This window comes from Misgurnus anguillicaudatus, chromosome 14, assembly GCF_027580225.2.
Source record: "Misgurnus anguillicaudatus chromosome 14, ASM2758022v2, whole genome shotgun sequence".
In the NCBI taxonomy this organism is placed as follows: Eukaryota; Metazoa; Chordata; class Actinopteri; order Cypriniformes; family Cobitidae; genus Misgurnus; species Misgurnus anguillicaudatus.
In genome coordinates this window covers 32,957,319-32,977,210 of record NC_073350.2, presented here as the reverse complement: position 1 = coordinate 32,977,210, position 19,892 = coordinate 32,957,319, and the positions used below count along the sequence as shown (strand labels likewise).

The following is a 19,892-nucleotide window of genomic DNA, read 5'->3' as shown; positions in this document are numbered from 1 at the left end:
TTTTATTGCTTTATTTTCATGACATATATATATATACGTGCTGTGCTCATATTGAGACTAGTTAGCATTTGCAATAGAAAAGCATTAGTAATATAATACATTTAAACATAAATATTGCCTTTTAACGGATTATACACAGGTGGTTAATACATACAGAGATTGTTACTGGGATAAATAAAAGCAGAAAATTATTTTAAACAATCCTTCACGTGTTTTCTTTTTCAGTCTGAGATAAGTTTATATATTTGTGTTCTTTCTGAATATGCATTTAATCTATATATCTTGAAAAATATATAAGCACAGGATTTGCTTTTTCAGCATGGTTTTTAAATGCTTACATTCAAGCCTTAGCTGTGGTTTCTGTAATGTTATACTATTTATTTATCAAAGTGCTGATAGAGGATTTTAACCAATCAGTAACATTATTTAATCTCAATAGGTTTGCCTTTAAGAGTCTATGGTGACAGAACTTCCAGTGACTCTCACTCCAAACCAGCCTTTCCAAAATTTAGTGTCTTCACCACCATGTTCAAAAGAGATGAAGCGCAGACCAGGACCGTAATTTGTAAATGTGTATGTCACCTATGAAAGAAGCAGTAATAACAATGTGATTATACAGGCGTCCATGCAGTTAAAACTATAGGTTTGATAATGAGTAAGCTATCACCCAAACTTTTATTTACTAAAACTCATGTTGTTTCAAACCAATACTTATTTTTTTCCTTAGGGAACAAACGGAAAATATCTGAACATTTAGTCATTTAACAGACACTTTTATCCAAAGCAAGATGCAAAACTTAAGCCTCTGTTTTTCCCAAAAGATACCGTATAGCTTGTGGAGACATAAAATGGAGTCATATGGACTCCTTTCATTATGGTTCTTTTGTATCCATTTTGATTGTTTGATGTCTTTTTTTATTGTACTTGTGTTTCTTTTAGCTTTTTAAAGGAAACCTTATTTCAATTTATTTGCTATATTTTTAGTTAAAGAAGGCTATAGGTAAGATTTTACAAATCTCTTGCATTTAATTGATTTTAAAGTTAACATGATTTCTTTTCTACATGTTCTTGTAAACAATTTATCCGTCCACATTTTACCTGTTTCCAAGAGCAGTCATCCGTATCAGGGTCCAAAGTCACATCATCCGGCTTAAATTCAGCAATAACCTCTTGGTTTTCATCGAGCAGTGCCACAGAAAGCTTATAAATGCACCCACAGTCTGTTCGGCCGCTGTACCTACACACAAACATGCAAAAGAAATGAGCTGCTATACACTAAAGGATGACAATATTGAAATAAATGCTAAAGGCTCACCAGTCCTCTATAGTGACCGCAGGCTGCGCAATATCTAAAGTTTCTGGGTCGTAATTATTTTCCAGCAGATCAATCACTTGTTTTTTTAGACACGGCCTGGAAAATTGTACCAAAGACACAGCAGAGTATCATAAACTTACATTTACACATTATCTACTGTTAGTGCAGAATAATTTTCTCTTACTCAAACGAGGTGCAGAAATATTTAGTCACTGAATTATAACTGAAGTCGTGTCCACAATCTCCTGGCATCTCTTCTATACGCCATTGGTCTCCACCGTTCTCTATCAACTCCCAGTGCTCAAAATCCTCTTAAAACACATGAGATAAAAGCTGTTTGCATACTATGATGGCTACATGTTACTGATATTGACTGAATTCTCTTGGTTCATATTTTACATTCATCAAATACTTTTGCTTTAAATCCACTAAATCCCAGCCTCAGGCCATTCAGAAATACAGCTTTGTTGGTGAAACAAAGTGCACTGAAGAAGAAGTGAATGAACAACGGGGTTCATATATGAGTCACATTTAAATTTTCGAGCTGCAAGAGTTTTTTTATCCAATTGAAAGAAATTTACAGAATATATTAAATTGGACATTTTACAAGACTTGTCAAATAAATCTTTGGTGTCCACAGAGCATATATGTGATGTTCTAGCTCAAAATACCATCTAAATAATTTATTATAACATCTTAAAATTGCCAGTTGTTGGTGTGAGCAAAAATGTGTCCTTTTAAATGCAAATGAGCTGATCTCTGCACTAAATGGACATGGTTGTATATTGCAGATTAGGGGTGGTATTAACCCCTTCTGACATCACAAGGGGAGCCATTTTTTTCACATGCTTGCAGATAATGGTTTACAAAAACTAAGTTAAACTAGTTTTTTTTTTTTTTACATTTTCTAGGGTGATAGAAGAACTGGGGACCCAATTATAGCCCTTAAACATGAAAAAAGTCAGATTCTCATGATGTCTCTTTTTTAGATATAGACTGATTTTTGTAAGACTTTTACTTTAATTCAGAAAGAACAGTGTAGAGTGACTGGAGAGATATAGGGTGGAATTGGGAAACAAAACATCCATGGATCAAAAACCCTTGTGAGTACTTGGACTACTTGTGACATGCATCACAGCGCCCCCTAATGTGTGCTTCAATTTCTTCAGTTTCACACTTTGAACTTGAGAATTTTGACTTTCATCATTTGCAAGGCGTCTTGTTCAAAGAATTGGATTATTTGAAGTAGTTTTTGCCAATAAAAGCCAATGCACTGGTTTGCTGTGAAATACAGACAACTTTAGTCATTTCATTGGTATTTAACAAAGTGACAATTGTGAACATAAGGCATTTTAATGACTGACTTATAACCTTATCATTGTCATTAAAAGTAAAATTACTGAACCTAAACATAAGGGAAATATATATATATAAATATATATATATATATATATACATATATATATATATATAAATATATATATATATATACATATATATATATACATATATATATATACATATATATATATATAAATATATATATATATAAATATATATATATATATACATATATATATATAAATATATATATATATAAATATATATATATATATATAAATAAATATATATACATATATATATATAAATATATATATATATAAATATATATACATATATATAAATAAATATATATACATATATATATATAAATATATATATATATAAATATATATATATATATATAAATAAATATATATACATATATATATAAATATATATATATATAAATATATATACATATATATAAATAAATATATATACATATATATATATAAATATATATATATATAAATATATATATATATATATAAATAAATATATATATATATATATATATATATATATATATATATATATATATATATATATATATATATATATATATATATATATATATATATATATATATATATATATTCATAATGGTATTTTACTTACCATCTCCATTTGGGTTTTTCAGGAGGTTTACAAACATTTTTGAGTTTTGCTTTCACTGTAACAATTAGAAGAGAAACAGGTTAACATATAGAAGAGTTTATAAACTTTTAACTTGTGTACTATCCATTTTCCTAAATCATGAATGAAAAACTTTCCTGCTAATTTAAAATTTGTTAAAATGAAGAATACTTTCGCATCCTGTTTTTAGTTTCACTTCTTTAAAAGTGTATTTTTTTAACCAGCAGTCTTTTTCGTTGATATGCTGATCCCAAATACTTCTGAAACAATAACCCCAGTCCAGGATTTTCATTACCAGTCAACCATTATGAAAGTATGCATACATTAAAGTAAACTGGTTTGAATGGGTTTACTATAGAATCCCCTTAGCATATTCACTGTGTATGAATGTTGAAATTGTGTTGTGTTGTCATTCATTAGTGTCATTATTACACTGCGGTGGGTTTTACATTATGCACACACAGCAACAACACACACACCTCATTGATTAAATGATGCTGAGCTGTGATGGTTTCTGTCGTACCGGTAACCCACACAAAAACCTTTTGCATTTTAATTAAGATATTGTTTGAGTATAAGTTATTGTTTAAGTTTAAGAAGTATGTTTAAAGCTCTTTCCTTGTGGGGACTGTTGAGTGCCCACAATGTTGGTGATTTTAGTTTTTAAAGCAACACTATGTAGTTTCCATGTAAAAATCACTCACAGCTCCCCCATGTGGTTGAAAAGCGCAACAGTGCCTGGTATCAGACACTCTTCTGCAGGCAGGGGGAGGGGCGGGGCTGTGTGCTCTACCCTCCACCGCCACTTTCAGTGTGTACTTGTAGTAGTGGTGGGCGATACTGCAAAATTTGGTATCGATCCGATACCAAATACATATAGGGTCAGTATTGCCGATTCCGATACCAATCCGATACTTTTTATTTAAAAAAATACTTTTGTGTAGGGGAGAGCAGTATGTCATTATTTCTGAGGTGAATGAATGATAAATTCTTTAGGCTTTTTTTATTAAAGTATTGAAGTCCACAAAATTATTAGTTATTAGAAACTGTAGAATTAATTTGTTACAACCTTTTAAAAAAAAATAAAGAATTACAAAATTCTCTCCCTTTTTTCTGGTTTTAAAAGCAAATGAAATAAAGTGCACACAATTTTTATTTTTTACACGCATGAAGATACAGTATTATTATTTTGAGCCGTAAAATAGCTCCACACAACGCTTCTCTTCCTCTCAGTCATCCTGATCTCTCACTCAGTACGCTGCTCCTCGGCGCGTTGTGTCAGTGAGTCACGTGACTACACAACAACGAATCACAGCAGAGCAGCAGGAGGGGGAGGAGTAGCAAAGTGGGCCAGGATGTGAAAGGAGCGTTTGCTCAGGATTTTAGAGGTAGAAGACACGAGCAAAGTATAATGAACGTAGAGGAGAGATATTTAAATTGAAGTATCGATTCAATTACAATTGTATCGATCTGATACCAATACCAGTGTTGGCATCGATACTATCGATATTTAGATCGATCCGCCCACCCCTAACTTGTAGCAGTTAGGAGGCTGCTCAGGTTGCAGCAACAGTACAATTTGTCCAGCTAAAAGTTGTTCTATCACTGAAATAATTTTAGAGACATTATTTAAAGGTAAAAAAACTACATAGTGTTGCTTTAAATATCCATAATGTATAGACATTTTGCAAAACCTGAGTCTTTTAATATTATGCAAATTACATATGACATCTTAACATTCAGTATGTGAATGTAAATATAATGCAAATATTATCATCATATTGCATGCATATAAAAACGGTCATTTTTATTTGCACAGTTTGCAATGCAAAATCTAAACACATCTTAATAAAAGCACTAAATAAAAGCAATAGTGATTCTTGTTTAATGTAAATGAGAGGCTGTGGACTATAGAGATTTATTTCTGTATGTTTTCACTTTATCCATCTAGCATTAGCTTAGCTTAGTTTATATTTAGCTGACTTGTGTCCTCTGCTGCAGACCTGTTTAAATAACGGGACTCTACACACAGCGGAAGCAAATGCATCAAAGTTCACACATGAATGCAATGATTTATAATGGTTTATATAAAGTGTGCAATACTTACAGACAGTGAGTTGAGTTTCTTAGCTGTAGCGTTTGGTGGGTGGGAACTTCCTGAAATCCGATCGCACTGCAGAATGAGAGGGGATGGTGGTACAGTCCTGTACCAGGAAAAGTGCTTGTCTTACAGACAGCTTAGCACATATCAGCACAAATGTCATTCATGTTTACAGAGAAACACTGCACTGACAGAGAAAACAGAGACAAGGGAATGCAGTTTAACATCTGAGAATAATTTTGATATCATTTTACTCATCTTTCATAAAGGTTTCATGTATTGAGAGTACAAAAGTAATTGTACACATTAATGTTTTATTCCTCATGAATTTATGTATATACTTATTTACTTTGCTTTAGTGAGGTTTTGTTTTAACATATACAGTAGTATTAAATGCATTCGCTAACATGAAGTAAAATGAGCAATAAAGTTTTTATAATTTATTTTTACTTAAGTGCATGCAAATATAGTTGTTTATGTTATTTTTAATTTAAAAAATCATTGTCATGTTAAAAATAATTCATGTTGGCTATGTTAACAAATACAAGTGTTTATGCGTTTGGCAGACACTATTATCCAAAGTGACTTACAGTGCATTTAAGCTAAACTTTTTTTCCCTGGAAAATTAAATATGCATTGTAAAAAAAATGCAGCATGAAGTTACAATTTTTCAAGTCAATTCAACGTCAACGTTTTGACCTGTAAATAGTTGACATAACTTATAAAAACAAGTTGAAATTGTTTAACTTAATTTTTTAAGTTAAAGTAGCATATATTATAAATGTATGTAGATTTGTCAAAAATGCTGCATTATTTACAGTGCGTGAAATACATAAAATTAGCCTACCAATATTACAGACCACGCAAATAGATGGCAAATAAATGAGTGACCCATTTGAAAGAATCAGTATTTTTTGCAATTTTATTTCATATCACAAAATAAACTCAACAGATAAGACACATGCAAATGCATTTGTTCTTTATGTACCAAATATGTATTTTAATAATAATTTATACATTTAATATAATAATGCTAAAAATGATTATGTTGGGACTTTTATTTTGGCGGCTGAGCAGATCTGTCTGTCTGGGTTTCACCCATCACATCTTCATCGTATTCGGATAAAAATCATCACCGTTTTCTGTCACCTCCGAGATTGTCATCGTCTGTTTCCCGATTCGGGACAAATATCTACATCTTTACCGTCGTGTGACCCACTGTTTATATCTCAGCAGCAGGTACATTTGGATAAAACACCACAAACACAACCGTCAACCACAATAACGTTAGCATGACGACTAGCAGACAATTATCAAGTTCCTAAGCAAGTAAAAAGTGGATCAACTTTTATTAAAAGGTCTTAAATGTAAACTACACGAGGATTTAGATATGTAACTTAGTAGTGAATACTGGGAATAGTCAGTGTGTTCTAGATAATATCGTGTTCATAAACCCAACAGATGATTACAAGTGTCAGCGGGCTAACTCAGCTATCAAATATATCATAAAACGCAATATAAATTTCATTAAAATCAAGGTTTTGAGTTTGATGACATGAATATTTAAGAGTTTTGGTTTGTCAGTTGGTGAGAAACTGAATGTGTTAACGTACATAATCGAAGTGAATATGATATAAACTTGTATGGTATAACTTAATAACTGCAGGTAACAGATTACAACTCTCTTATTACTTTATAGCAATGGACAAAAACTCGACAACGTGTTCATTTGACACACAGGTAAGTGTCATTCATTTTTTTATGAAAGGTATTAATTATCTTCAATCTTCTTCTTTTCTATTATTTGTGCATAGCTACGAGTCAAATTCATAAACATATGTGTCTAGAAATGCATTCGTCTCTATTAAAACAACAAGTAACGTGTCATTTGTATAAAGAAATTACACATTTATGTGTTGCTAGTCCTAAAAAATAACAACTATTTATCAAAAGCTAACGATTGGGTTGTCGTCACCTCAGCCACATTAGCAATAGCCGGCTAAGTTAAGTCATCGATTCATTTTTTGTAGTTTAAGTTTATAAAATGATGACATTTGTAAGTCATTTGCATTGTTGTCTCAACGTTTTCACGACCTGATTGTAAAATAAGGGTTTGGTTGAATAAGTTGTTTTTCATTTTTTGTGGTAGTACGTTGTGCATCGATGGCGTTGCTAAAATGATTAAATAAAAGCAAATCAAATATGTCGTTTTTTTTCAGTCAGTGGACATAAAGAGTAGACGTGTTTGCATTTGTCTATATTTGTTGTGGTTATTTGTGTCATTTACTGTAAGTGTCGTTTATAATCACTCGTACACACTGTTGACAGAGCCCGACAGCCCGTTAGGTACTGCGCATGCGCGGAAGTTTCTTCGTTCTTTAGTGGCTTGCTGGAGAAGTAAAAGCGTTCATTATCTGGATTTAGGCTGTTATTAGTCCCAAAGATTGTTCAACCCCTGGCGTTTTTACAATTACATTAGTTTATATATCAATGTTTTATTTTTAGAGCAGCATAACAACTAATAACTAATCGTTTGCAGAATAAAAGTTTTTGTTTACATCATGTATGTTTGTGTATAGGGCTTGGGCGTCGTGACGTCATTACTTGTCGTGGCGGCCATGTTGGTTGCCTCCTTTACTGCTGCGCTCCATGCTGCGCTCTGTTTATAGACATACTGGCTGTTTCTCAATTCCAAGAACGCAAAGAACGGACTTGCGTCCTTGTGGAGATCGGTCTTGTCAGGCGACCTTGGAAGAACGAACTCGGAAGTTTTGCCGCAATGACTTCTGGGGCGTAAAGCGATTTCAGCAAGTCTGCACTCGATGCATCCTCGATATCAAGAACACATCCGGGTATTTTCATGCGTCCTCTGTCCTTGCGTTCTTGAGAATTGGAATGAACTTCGACCGTTAATGATGACGTAGAGCGAGGACACGAGGACGCAAGATCGCTGAAAAACGCATATTGAGAAACAGCCATACTTTCTCTCAATTGTGTGTCTTAATTTAATTAATTTGTCGTTATTTTTTCAACCATGGTAAACCGTTGCTGTATTAATAATAAAGTAACACATTAAAAGTAATTTACATTAAAATGACAGATTACAGACAACTTCATTATGTTTTATTTAATATCGGAAACCAAACATTAACCTCAACCCCTCAGTAATGTGTATACATGACATATAAATGACATTTATATATACAACAGTGAAGTATAACATCTGAATATTAATTTATATAGCTTAAGTCAACATTGAACATAAGGGAACTGTCCCGGTTTACTCGCCCAAAATACGTGAATATTTCAACATTCATCTTTCTGTTGCTATCCCTCTGCTGACAGCAAAAACTGCTGCATTAACTAAGCTACTTGTGAAGCTAGGTCATACGTGACTTTGCTTACAGATTGGCGTGAAATCGTGCTCTCACAACAACCACGCTGTTATCTTAAAAGGCTCTTTATTAACTCTTTTTTTCATATGGATCCTAACCGTTAATAGTTCCGATTTTGTCCACATACCGGTCCCTGCTTCCCTGTTTAACGTATCCCAGTAAATTCCACATCCTTTTCCGGATTTTAACATCTTTTTTCTTTCTTTTAATTCTCCCAACTCTGCCGCTTCTCCTCGTTCAACTTGCTGTATGTTTACATTCGCGAGGCCACCAACATGGCCGCAACGTCCCAGAATGCAACGCGGCGCCCAAGCCCTATTGTGTATAATAGTTATACGCACGCACGCACGCATGTATAATTTTAAGGGAAAAAAGTGTATATATTAAGTATTCATAGTGCTGTGCAAAGATTAATCGCGACGAAATTAAAGTGATTTTTTTACATAATGTATGTGCGTGTACTGTGTGTAATTATTATTTATTTTTAACCACATACATATATTAATTTCATACGTTTTTAATATACAGCACTAGTATTCATTTATATTTAAATATTTCTTCAATATATACATGTATGTGTGTATTTATACATAATTATTAGAATATGCACAATAGGGATGGGTATGAAAATATCATATCATGATTATAGTGACCAATGTTATCATGGTTATCAATATTATCATGGTTTTGTTAAAATGAACTGATACACACACTGAAGTTTTATTTTTATTAGCACAAGTTTTAATTTTGAAAATCACAATTTAATATTTCATGTCCCTGAAATTATTTCTGCGGTAAAAAAATAAATAAATCTGTCTAATAAGTTTACTGTGAATGAATACAATATATTATCCCTTAAATGCTTTCTTGTGCAAAAAAACTATGTTGCATGTGCGCGTCTTCGTCAAACTGATTTTGGCTGGACAGGATTTACCGCAAGTTTTCAAAATCATTGTAATCAAACATGGTTGTAATAATTAAATTTTAAACAATAATACTAACCGTCAGGACGTTTTATCATGGTTAATCGTGAAACCGGTAATCGTCCCATCCCTAATTATACACACTAAACTTTTATTCTTCAAACGCTTAATTATAATTTTTATGATGAACATTTTCAGTGTTGATTTCCCTGAAACGTTCAATTTCAACCCTTAACACACGATAAAAAAATCATACAAAAAACATCCACTGTGATTTCCTGACCTCTGTATCTTGCTGTTTTTGTTTGTTTGTTTTTTTTGCAGGGCTACAGTTCAACTTTTAGGACAAAACGGACGGTGGAAGACTTCAACAAGTTTTGTACATTCGTGCTTGCATATGCCGGTTATATCCCATATCCACAAGAGGTGAGTGTGACATCATACCTCGGCGATGTGTTTGAATGAATGTGCTAAAAAATAATTTTCCCAAAAGGTTCACAAAATCCCCACGAACTGCTTTGCTAGAACGTGTCGTCATTGTTTTTTACCAGGAATGTGTTTGTTTGTGTGTGCCATTGACTTCTGGGAGCCCATTCCTCGGTCAGGACACAATAAGGATGTGACGCTGATCTTCCCTTCTCTTGTGGTACACTGGCTGTTCATGGGAGTTTTGTTTAAAGCTTTTGTTTAATTCACAGACATGTTGGTGTCTCTTATGGCAGCCGCTGAGAGAGACTCCCCCTCCAATAAAACCCCAGCCCTCCCGCCCAGGGTAAGAGGGCCACTCCAGTCTCCTCCATTCTCATCACAGATCTTTGTCTTTAAGTGCCATTCTTCACAACAGTAGTGTATGTGCATCCAGAAACATTTTAGGATCAGGAGCCCCCTGTCCCACTCAATAAAGGATCTTTAAAACAAATGGAGGTTTAACTGAGATACTCTTTCAGGACACAGAATGGGACATTCATGCGTGCAACATTCATATTCTTTTCAGTCTTTTGGTTTTTACAGGTCACTCATGATATACGTGGGCCCCAAAAACATTCATGGTATTGTGCATACAAAGTATAAAGCCAATTTGTTAGGGCCAGGAATGAGGACAGCGATATGATTTTTGTGATTTGATTTTCTTTATTTTTTGTTGTTTTTCATTAAAGAATATGTCTTCAAGTTTCATTAAGACATACAAAATGAATCAACTGGAAACAAGAATTCATGAGAAAAGAAACAATTATTAAAGGGGACAGAGAATGAAAAACCATTTTTACCTTTTCTTTGTTGAATAATGGTACTCTACCTGCATTCATGAACATACAAAAAGTGCTAAACATGCTAAACATCTCAGTCTCATAGAAATTCCTCTTTTAGAAATGTCAGCCAGAAAACAGCCCAATCTGAAAAACTGATGCTTATGACATCACAGGCATCTCACTGCCCCTCCACTTTAAAATAATTGGCTACATTTTTTGAGTGGCAGCAAAGTCAGCCAATCAGTAATGAGATTACAAGTTAAGCCAGTAGGGGAAGCCACATATGTGCAAAACCACGTGTTTAAAATCCCCCACCCTAATATAGCTATCTAAGAGAGGTTTTTAGGAAGCTTCTAAGGCATTACAGACCCAAACAAAAAATGTCTACATGTCACATCACAGAACAGAAAAGATAAATACCCCGTTCAATCATTCTATGTCACCTTTAATAGTTATTAAAGTCGCCATGAAACGGAAGTAGCAATTGTCTTATTTTCCCTGTCATGATGTATATCAGTTAAACGGCTTCTGAAATGAGAAAAATGTGGGATGGGACTTAAAATCGTTCATTGAGAACTGATTGGATCGTTGGAAGTTGAGTCATGTTGCTAAATGCTAATTTCTGCAATCTTTTCCCAGGCCCCACCCTCTCGCCATTTCTTGTAAGTAAAGAGAGATCGTTTCGAGGAGGGAAAGAGATTTGTGTTTTTGATTAAGGATTATGACGATACATACATTTTTTTTTTAAAAACTCACAAATAAGCAATTTAAAAAAATACTACAATATAAAAAAAGTATTTCAATTTCATGGTGACTTTAATAAAAGTATTTATAGTTTCTATTAGAAATTCTTTGAGAAATTACAAACCCTGTCATTTATGTAATTGATATTTACAGCGTGCAGTCACTGTTGGGTTTCTTCGTGTGGTTGCTTTTGTGTAAACCTTTCTCTGCATTTCTGATGACCCATCAGTTCTTGTATAAGTTTAGGTTTTCCTCAGCAAGACTGTAATCTCTTGTTTGGACTGTATTATTTTACCATGCAGTTTCTGTGACGGGTTGGCAGAAGTGTGAAGTACTCAAGTACTTTTACTTTATTCAAGTCCTGTATCTGTACTTGAACAGTGTTTTTCTTTTACTTTACTACATTCTAAAGCAAAATATCATACTTTGTATTCCACTACGTTTCACCATAGCTACCGTAGTTGCAACACGCATTTGGAAAAGCGAGGCCTTAGAGAGCACTGTTCGTTTGAATGCAAAATACAATTTTACCACTAGATGGGGGTAAATCCTACTTATGGTCCCTTTAATAAATCTTTATTAATTAGAGTATTAATGTAAGAAAGTATTAAATTTTTAATGTTCTTATAGAATGTAGTGAAAGAAAGAAAAACACAAATAAAGTACAGATACTTGTAAGTAAAAATACTTTAACTCATTCCCCGCCAGCCATTTTTCAAAAAGTTGCCCGCTAGCATTTTTAGCGCCTTCCAGGAAAAGTTTCTTCTAAAAATATATGAACATACAAATATATCAAATGAACTCAGACCCTCTGCTTTCAAACAAACAAACAAAAAGGGAATTTTTTTGATCCTATATATTTTTTCTCTGCTTATAAACTCTTAAATATGGGTATTTTTCTTTAAAAGAAATCAGGGGCCTCATTTATAAAACTGTGCGTAGGATCCTTACAAGAAGTCTATGTATACGCACAAAAGCCAAAAATGAATAAAACAAAGCAATGTTCCCTTTATAAATCACAGATCACCTGCAAGTGTGCGTACATGAATCATCTTAATATCCCACCCTGCAAACCCATTCTCCCATCAAGTTTGTTTTTTTTATAAATCACAACCTTTGCGTGGGAACTGGCGTACGCACGTTTTCAGCCCCGTTTTGTGCGTATGCACGCTTTATTAACGAGGCCCCTGATTCAGAACGATTATCAAAACATACATAATGTTTAAAATTGGTAAATAACGTTTTGGCTTCAGTTTTTTCATAAATTGGGTAAATAAATAAATTGCGCAGTCTAGTGGATAATCGCGGTAATGCAGATTAACATAAAAATTCATCAGGAACACATTTTTTTGCAAATGTTAGCTCTTAATTGACGAGATAACTCATCAATGGCGGGGAAAGAGTTAAAAATACACATCTGCTAGCGAGTTGCTTGCCCGGTGAGTATCAATGAGATAATAATTAAAAACATCACATTTTAAAATGATTAAATAATTATAAGACAAAAATAGATACCATGCCATTGTTGCTTAGTGTAATCAATATGATTGGGTTTATAAAGGAATTATAAGCTTATTATTATAGTTAGGGATGCACGATATATCGGCCGACATACCGTTATCGGCCGATAACTGCTTATTTTTAATATTATCGGTTATCGGCCGATAACTGCTTATTTTTAATATTATCGGTTATCGGTCTGATAGCAAAATTAGGCCGATAAATAAAAGCCGATAAATGATGGATTATTTTGGTTTGTTGAACCACTTCACTTGCTCATTGCTGGCCATGTGAGGTTTTGATTGGTGCTTTCTGTGACATAGCACGAAGATGACACATGTTGTGGGCTTAAGAAGAGTATGCTAGTCTAGCGCAAAGACAAGATGTCCGCGGTCTGGGAGTTTTTTCATTGTGAAATTAATATGAATATTTATCGGCCTATATATATATCGGTTATCGGCCCCCAAATATAAAGAGTTATCGGTATCGGCCAAAATTTCCATATCGGTGCATCCCTAATTATATAGTGAATTGATCAAACATCAGTTTAAAGAATTAACTGAATTAGAAATTAGGATTGTCACATACTTGATGTTTCTCTGACATATAGTTACAATATATACCATATTTTCCGGACTACAAGTCGCACCAATCAAATATGCGTCAGTCAGACAAAATTATAAGTTGCAGTGGACTATACGTGGCATTTATTTATAAAATCATTTCACAAAATCCGTGCCGAAGAACACACATTTCATCTGGAAAGGCAGACAAAACAGCAGGCTGAATAGATGTTCGTACGTAATCGTAACATTATCTGTTAATGCTGAATAGGATAAATTAACCGAACAAGCCACCGAGCATCAAGGACCGCGGCTGTAGACGTTAATGGTCTCTCTTGCCTCATAAATCTCAAAATTAATTCATACAGACTTACAAGGCGCTCCTGAGAATAAGAGCCAAAATATGAAAAATACGCGACTTATAGTCCGGAAAATACGGTAATTCATGTACATTACTTTTTTTTATGTTTACAATTGACTTGTTTTGATTGATCTTCTGTTAGTTCTTTTTGTCCCCATCAGCTCAGTTGTGTTTGCAGAAAGTGGTGTTTGATCTTATAAAGATTTGCTGAAGCTGCTGGTTTTGGTGGCATCAGGCCAAACTGATGAAGACAGAAGCTCTTAAGAGATTATTGTGTGGTACAACAAGGCTTTGTAGTTTTAACATAATGGCATTAAAATGTTTTAAAATCATATAACAAATTGATCAGACCTTTTAAATCTTTGATGTTAGGCATTCTCATCATGCTCCGCTGTGCTTTGCATTTTTTTATCATTACAGATATTGCACCATAACCTTACAGATTTGTGGGTGTCTTTCTTTGTAATATTTGCAGTACAGTTATGTGCTCAGTGTTATAATTAGATTGAATTGCATTTAACATTTCTTCAGATTGTGATGACTTAAACCTTATTATAGTCTTAAGATATCTTCCAACTTTGTCCACAGGAGGCGCACTTGAGAAACAGCTCCAGCCCTCCGAACAGCACCGGCAGCACTGCGGACAGCGATGGGTGGGAGAATCAGAGACTGGGCTGCGGTCTTTCTTCTTCGGACGAACACCAAAACAAGAACCGCAAGAGCTTTGCTGGATTCAAGAGACCTTCGAGCGAGGACTTTGAGCCACAGAGGCGTCCCAAGTCAGCCGGTCTTCTCCTGGAGGGACGAAAGAAAGCAGACAAGGTGAAAAAGAAGAAGAAACAGCAGCTGAGGAAGGTTTATGGTGATGAATTCGGATCTTTCACTCCATCTCCCTTCAGCGCTCAAGGTGAGCTTTCAGATCTCGGATGTACCATCAAGGAAGAACCGGAAGATTACTTCAGCATTCCCGTGCCTACCGTAGGCATGGGCACGGACCAACCAGCACGTTTATCTCCTGCTTTGTGCTCTCCAACATGCAAAGAGGAGCCTGAAGCTCCATGTTGGGACAGTTATAAAAGCTCTGGTCCAAATTCAACATCGGAGGAACCAGAAAAACCAGCACAACCCAAAGGAGAAGCCATAGTTTTAAAGTTCGAGGGATCATCCGGCAAAAGGACTGTGATCCGCCAGGGAAAACAGGTGGTGTTTCGAGATGAAGATGGATCGGGGGACGATGAGGACATCATGGTTGACTCAGGTAACCATCGAAATTCATCATGCAGCTTACAATGGTGGTCACTTTTATATTTAAATTCACTTTTTATCTCTGTTACTCCTAGATGATGACTCCTGGGACCTCGTGACGTGTTTCTGCATGAAGCCGTTCGCAGGAAGGGCGATGATCGAGTGCAACCAGTGCAACACCTGGATCCACCTCTCGTGTGCCAAAATTCGCAAGTCCAACGTCCCCGAGACGTACATCTGCCAGAGGTGCAGGGACTCAAAGTTTGACATTCGACGCTCCAATCGCTCACGCGTGGGCTCTCGAAAACGTCTTCTCGACTGATACCACTCCTGCCCCCCCAAACTTGTTACATCAAGAGTATGAAAGCGGAAGGGCTATGTGACGTTCCTCATGTCACGTTTTTCTGTTCCTGTTTTTAATACTTTTCGCCTTTATAGATGTTTGCGTCAGGCAATCAATACACTGATGATGCATTAAAGACTTCCGCTTATTTTAGACTGTAGACGTCCTGAAGGTATTACATGATAGAAGGTCTTCTGGACTAAAGGGATTTGGGCGTCGAATTGCACTTTTTTATGAACAATTGGGTAACCCCTTTGTGTACCCATAGATGTCAGAGTATGTATATTATATAAGATAACCATAAGATATTAGTGTTTAAGGTGTTGAGACTCATTATTGGTCTTCTTCACAGGAAGTGTATGAGGTTAAGAGAGCGACATGTTGGATATTGTTGATGTTTTAATGAACAGTCACTGATATTTTGCAGTGAAACGTCTGAAGCGGTTCATGCTACATTGTGCTATTTCTGGATTTTATTTTTATTTTTTAAAGAACACAGCAACAAATTAAGGATCACACAAAGATGCTATGTAAAATGTCTGCCTTTTGAACAAGATACTGTTACTTTTAACTCGTATTTTACGATGTTTTTGCCATTCTATTTCTCACATTTTTTCAGGCAATTTTATTTAAAATGCATAAATTGCATCATAACATGTTTGGAAATGGATATCGGTTACAGCTGTTAGTTTAGGGAGGGGTGGATTTAACAAACAAAAAATATATTTGTTACAGGCTTACATTTCATTTCAAAATCAAACTGGAAAAACTAAATCACTGAAAGAATATGAGGATGACTTTTAGGATGTTTAGTTTGTTGTTTACACTGCAAAAAATTATTTTCAAGAAAAAAATAGTATTTTTGTCTTGTTTGCAGTGGAAATATCTAGAAAATCCTGGGTTAGGATGCTTTTTCTTGATGAGCAGGGCGAACCAAGAGGGTGGGTCTGGTTTTTGGACCAAAAATATAGAATTTGATTGAATTTGTGCTTTAAACAAGCAAAAAAATCTGCCAATTTGGTAATCACTTTTTTCTTGAATTTAGTGTTTAAGAAAAATATTCAAGATTTTTTTGCTTGTTTTATGCACAAGATCACTTAGGGTTGATATTTTTGGTCTAAAAACTAGACTTATTTTCTTGGGTCATTTTGCTCATCAAGAAAAAGCATCTTAATTTGGGAATTTTTGGATGTTTTTACTGGAAACAAGACAAAAATACCATTTTTTTTTTCTTGAAAATCATTTTTTGCAGTGTAGGCGTTTAATTTCTTTCTTTTGTGTAATTCCTATTTTTGAGTAATTATTCTCTTTATTTATTTCTTGATTTTAAATAAGCCTAAATTGAAAGTTATACAAGATATGCTACCAGGACATATACATTTGTATTTGCATTGTAGTTATAAGCATTGATGGAAAATGTGATACTTCAAAAAAAATGAAAATTCTGTCATCATTTACTCATTCCCAAGTTGTCACAAACCTGTATGATTTTTTGTTTTTGTTTTACTGAACACAAAGATATTTTTAATCATACATGAAGCAGAAGCACCTTTTCCATAGTAGGAAAGAAAAACACTTGAAGTCAGTGGTGTCCAAAAACTCAAAATGTTTTCCTTTTTGTATAAACAAAGACATTTATACAGGTTTGGGACGACTTGATGGTGGGTAAATGATGACAGAATTTTCATTTTTGGGTGAACTTTCCCTTTAATTGTAATGATGACGACGACATTGCAAAATTCTAAAAATAAGCTTTTTTTTCCTTTGCTTCTTGCATGTTTTCACATTCAGTTCACCGTCAATGGGTACATTATTTTTACTGTATAGTCTCACGTCTGTATGCTCTCAAAAGGTCAACACTGTTGTCAGTGGAGTTTATATTTATTTAGGAGTCTTTTCTATGGGTGTAGTTTTTGCTAACAGCTGTGAACGGTCCAAACTGTTTATTAACCATAGGCATGTTAAGATTAAACGGTGTGGTCGTGTCCTGGTCACTGGTCAACTCTTATCAAACATGTTATGAACTGTTTACATCTTGAAGACTTTACCACAGTGGGACATTAATCTGATGTGAGTTGGTTAACATGTTCAGATTACCGTACTGAGTTTTTTTTTACGCTGCAGAGAATATGTTTAGTTTGGATGTGGTACTCTTTGTGGTAGTATTTGAGATACGTTTCAGATTTTCGGTGTTTTTGCATTATGCACCAGATTTTGCATAATTTGAGAGCTATAAAAGTTTGCTCCATTTTCCATGCATTTATGCTACACAATGACGTCTTTTTTCCTGTTCTTAATGTAAAAAGACAAATCTATAATAGGTTTTGACCTGTTGTGATGGTTATGATGTTTCTAAAGTTATTAATAATCTGAAATTGCCCTGTTCATATTTTGTAATGAGTCAGTGGACAATCTCCGCAATGATTTTTTTTTGCACATTTTGATGCATATTGAAACTGGATTTCCTTAAGTGTTTTATTAGGAGCAATTTCTAAGTATCTGTCTTCCTGTCAAAGTCCATTTTGGGAACCCATTTTTTATTGGCAGGCCTAGATCAAACAAGTTGGCTTTTTTATTGTTTTGTTGACAAAAGTGTCACTTGTACGTTTTTTGCTTATTAATGTTTTTTAAACCGTTTATCACGGGTTTCATGGAAGATGGTTGCTGTACATGTGTTTTGTACAACTTATAATGGTTATATGGTATGACGTTGATATTTCAGGGCTGTTGTGTGCAGGACAGAGTAGGACTGCTAAAGTTTGTCACACTGTTAACGCCAATGTCCAATAAAGAAAGAGATGTTTCTGTGAAACTTCATGTTGTAAACTGATGTAAATAAAGAGAGAATGAGAAATTTAATGACATTTGTGATCATTTTGAGACCGGCTGAGCCACCATTTGATCGCAGTATTTTCAAAATGAACATTAAAGGCACACTATGTAATTTTCACCACTAGAGGTCGCTAAACAACAACAATGTCCACAGCTTGATAATGTGCGTGGAGCAATGGGAGTTGTAGTCTTCGGTGTCAATAGGCTTTATGCCCAGATGCACTACTTCCTGAACTTCAGCCAGCTCCTTGTTTTCTGTCTGCCATTATTGGACAAACTGATTAATCCAGGTGTGCCTATTGTTGTTGTGACTACATGATAGCTCAAGCCTTCATGTAAACACCTTAATCAATACGATTGAGGTCGTTCGGATGCAAATTTCGATCGTATTGAAAGGGGTGGTGTATAGTCCAATCTGTGATCCGATCAGCAGGAGAAAATTATGCATGTAAACTTGTGAATCGTAGTATTTTCTCAATCGTGTGCATGATTCTCGTCACAGAAACATGCAATAGCAAGGCAATGGCAACACGCATTATTAAGGTAATGGGGTAATGCATTGTACATTCTGCAGCGTTCATGTCTTTCATAACATTATATAAAGAAATAAAATAGTGTTGTGCCTTTTGAAAAGTGTGTTTTCTTTGCCTATATTTGAAAACTTCTTGAGAGCATCTTTCTCCAACTCAACTTTGACTTTGTACATTTATCCAGAGATAAAGCGTGAATTCAAAGAGAGATGCAGTGTGCTGCGTTGCCAAGTCCTCTACTTTTTTACGGACTTCAGATTTTGGGTACTTTTAAACTGTTTCAGTGAGTTGATATTTTTCTGCGTGTTAAAGATGAAAGGATTTTGTTGATTTGTTATCTGTATTTGGTCTGTGAATAATAATTGGGTTGTTTTTGGGCTAGTTTTCAATGTCAACTGTACTGGTTTGCACACACGTTTTGTTCTGATTATATGGAATTTACATGTAAACGAAAATTTTAATCAGATTGCAATGTTTACACTGCAAAAAAAATATTTTCAAGAAAAAAATTATTAGTATTTTTGTCTTGCTTTCAGTAAAAATATCAAAAAATTCTTATTTTCTTGATGGTCAAAATGACCCAAGAAAATAAGTCTAGTATTTAGACCAAAAATATAAAATTTAGGTGATTTTGTGCATAAAACAAGCAAAAAATCTACCAATGGGGTAAGCAAATATGTCTTGAATTTAGTGGTTAAGAAAAATTTTCAAGATTTTTTGCTTACCCCATTAGTAGATTTTTTGCTTGTTTTATGCACAAAATCACTTAAA

The 19,892-nt window shown here is 34.3% G+C and overlaps 2 protein-coding genes across 4 annotated transcripts; one reads left to right on the top strand and one right to left on the bottom strand.

Annotated features, from left to right (window-relative positions):
• Positions 1-41: 41 nt before the first annotated feature.
• Positions 42-5,613, bottom strand: fbxo2 (F-box protein 2). Of its 2 annotated transcripts, none has more exons than XM_073876359.1 (6): positions 5,446-5,613; positions 3,317-3,371; positions 1,500-1,626; positions 1,316-1,411; positions 1,099-1,237; positions 42-582 (listed from the first exon to the last, which is right to left on the bottom strand). In XM_073876359.1, the coding sequence occupies exons 2-6, from the start codon at positions 3,351-3,353 to the stop codon at positions 448-450; spliced, it is 534 nt and encodes a 177-aa protein (XP_073732460.1). In that variant the 5' UTR covers positions 3,354-3,371; positions 5,446-5,613; the 3' UTR covers positions 42-447. The 2 variants fall into 2 exon arrangements, with proteins under 2 accessions (XP_073732460.1, XP_073732459.1); XM_073876358.1 differs by having other exon boundaries at positions 5,442-5,611.
• An 879-nt stretch (positions 5,614-6,492) lies between these two features.
• On the top strand, positions 6,493-16,657 carry phf13 (PHD finger protein 13). Of its 2 annotated transcripts, none has more exons than XM_055183915.2 (5): positions 6,493-6,674; positions 7,135-7,175; positions 10,078-10,179; positions 14,760-15,429; positions 15,512-16,657. In XM_055183915.2, exons 2-5 carry the CDS (start codon positions 7,137-7,139, stop codon positions 15,736-15,738), a joined length of 1,038 nt encoding a protein of 345 aa, XP_055039890.2. In that variant the 5' UTR covers positions 6,493-6,674; positions 7,135-7,136; the 3' UTR covers positions 15,739-16,657. The 2 variants fall into 2 exon arrangements, with proteins under 2 accessions (XP_055039890.2, XP_055039891.2); XM_055183916.2 differs by lacking the exon at positions 6,493-6,674 and adding an exon at positions 10,452-10,525 and having other exon boundaries at positions 7,138-7,175.
• Positions 16,658-19,892: the final 3,235 nt, after the last annotated feature.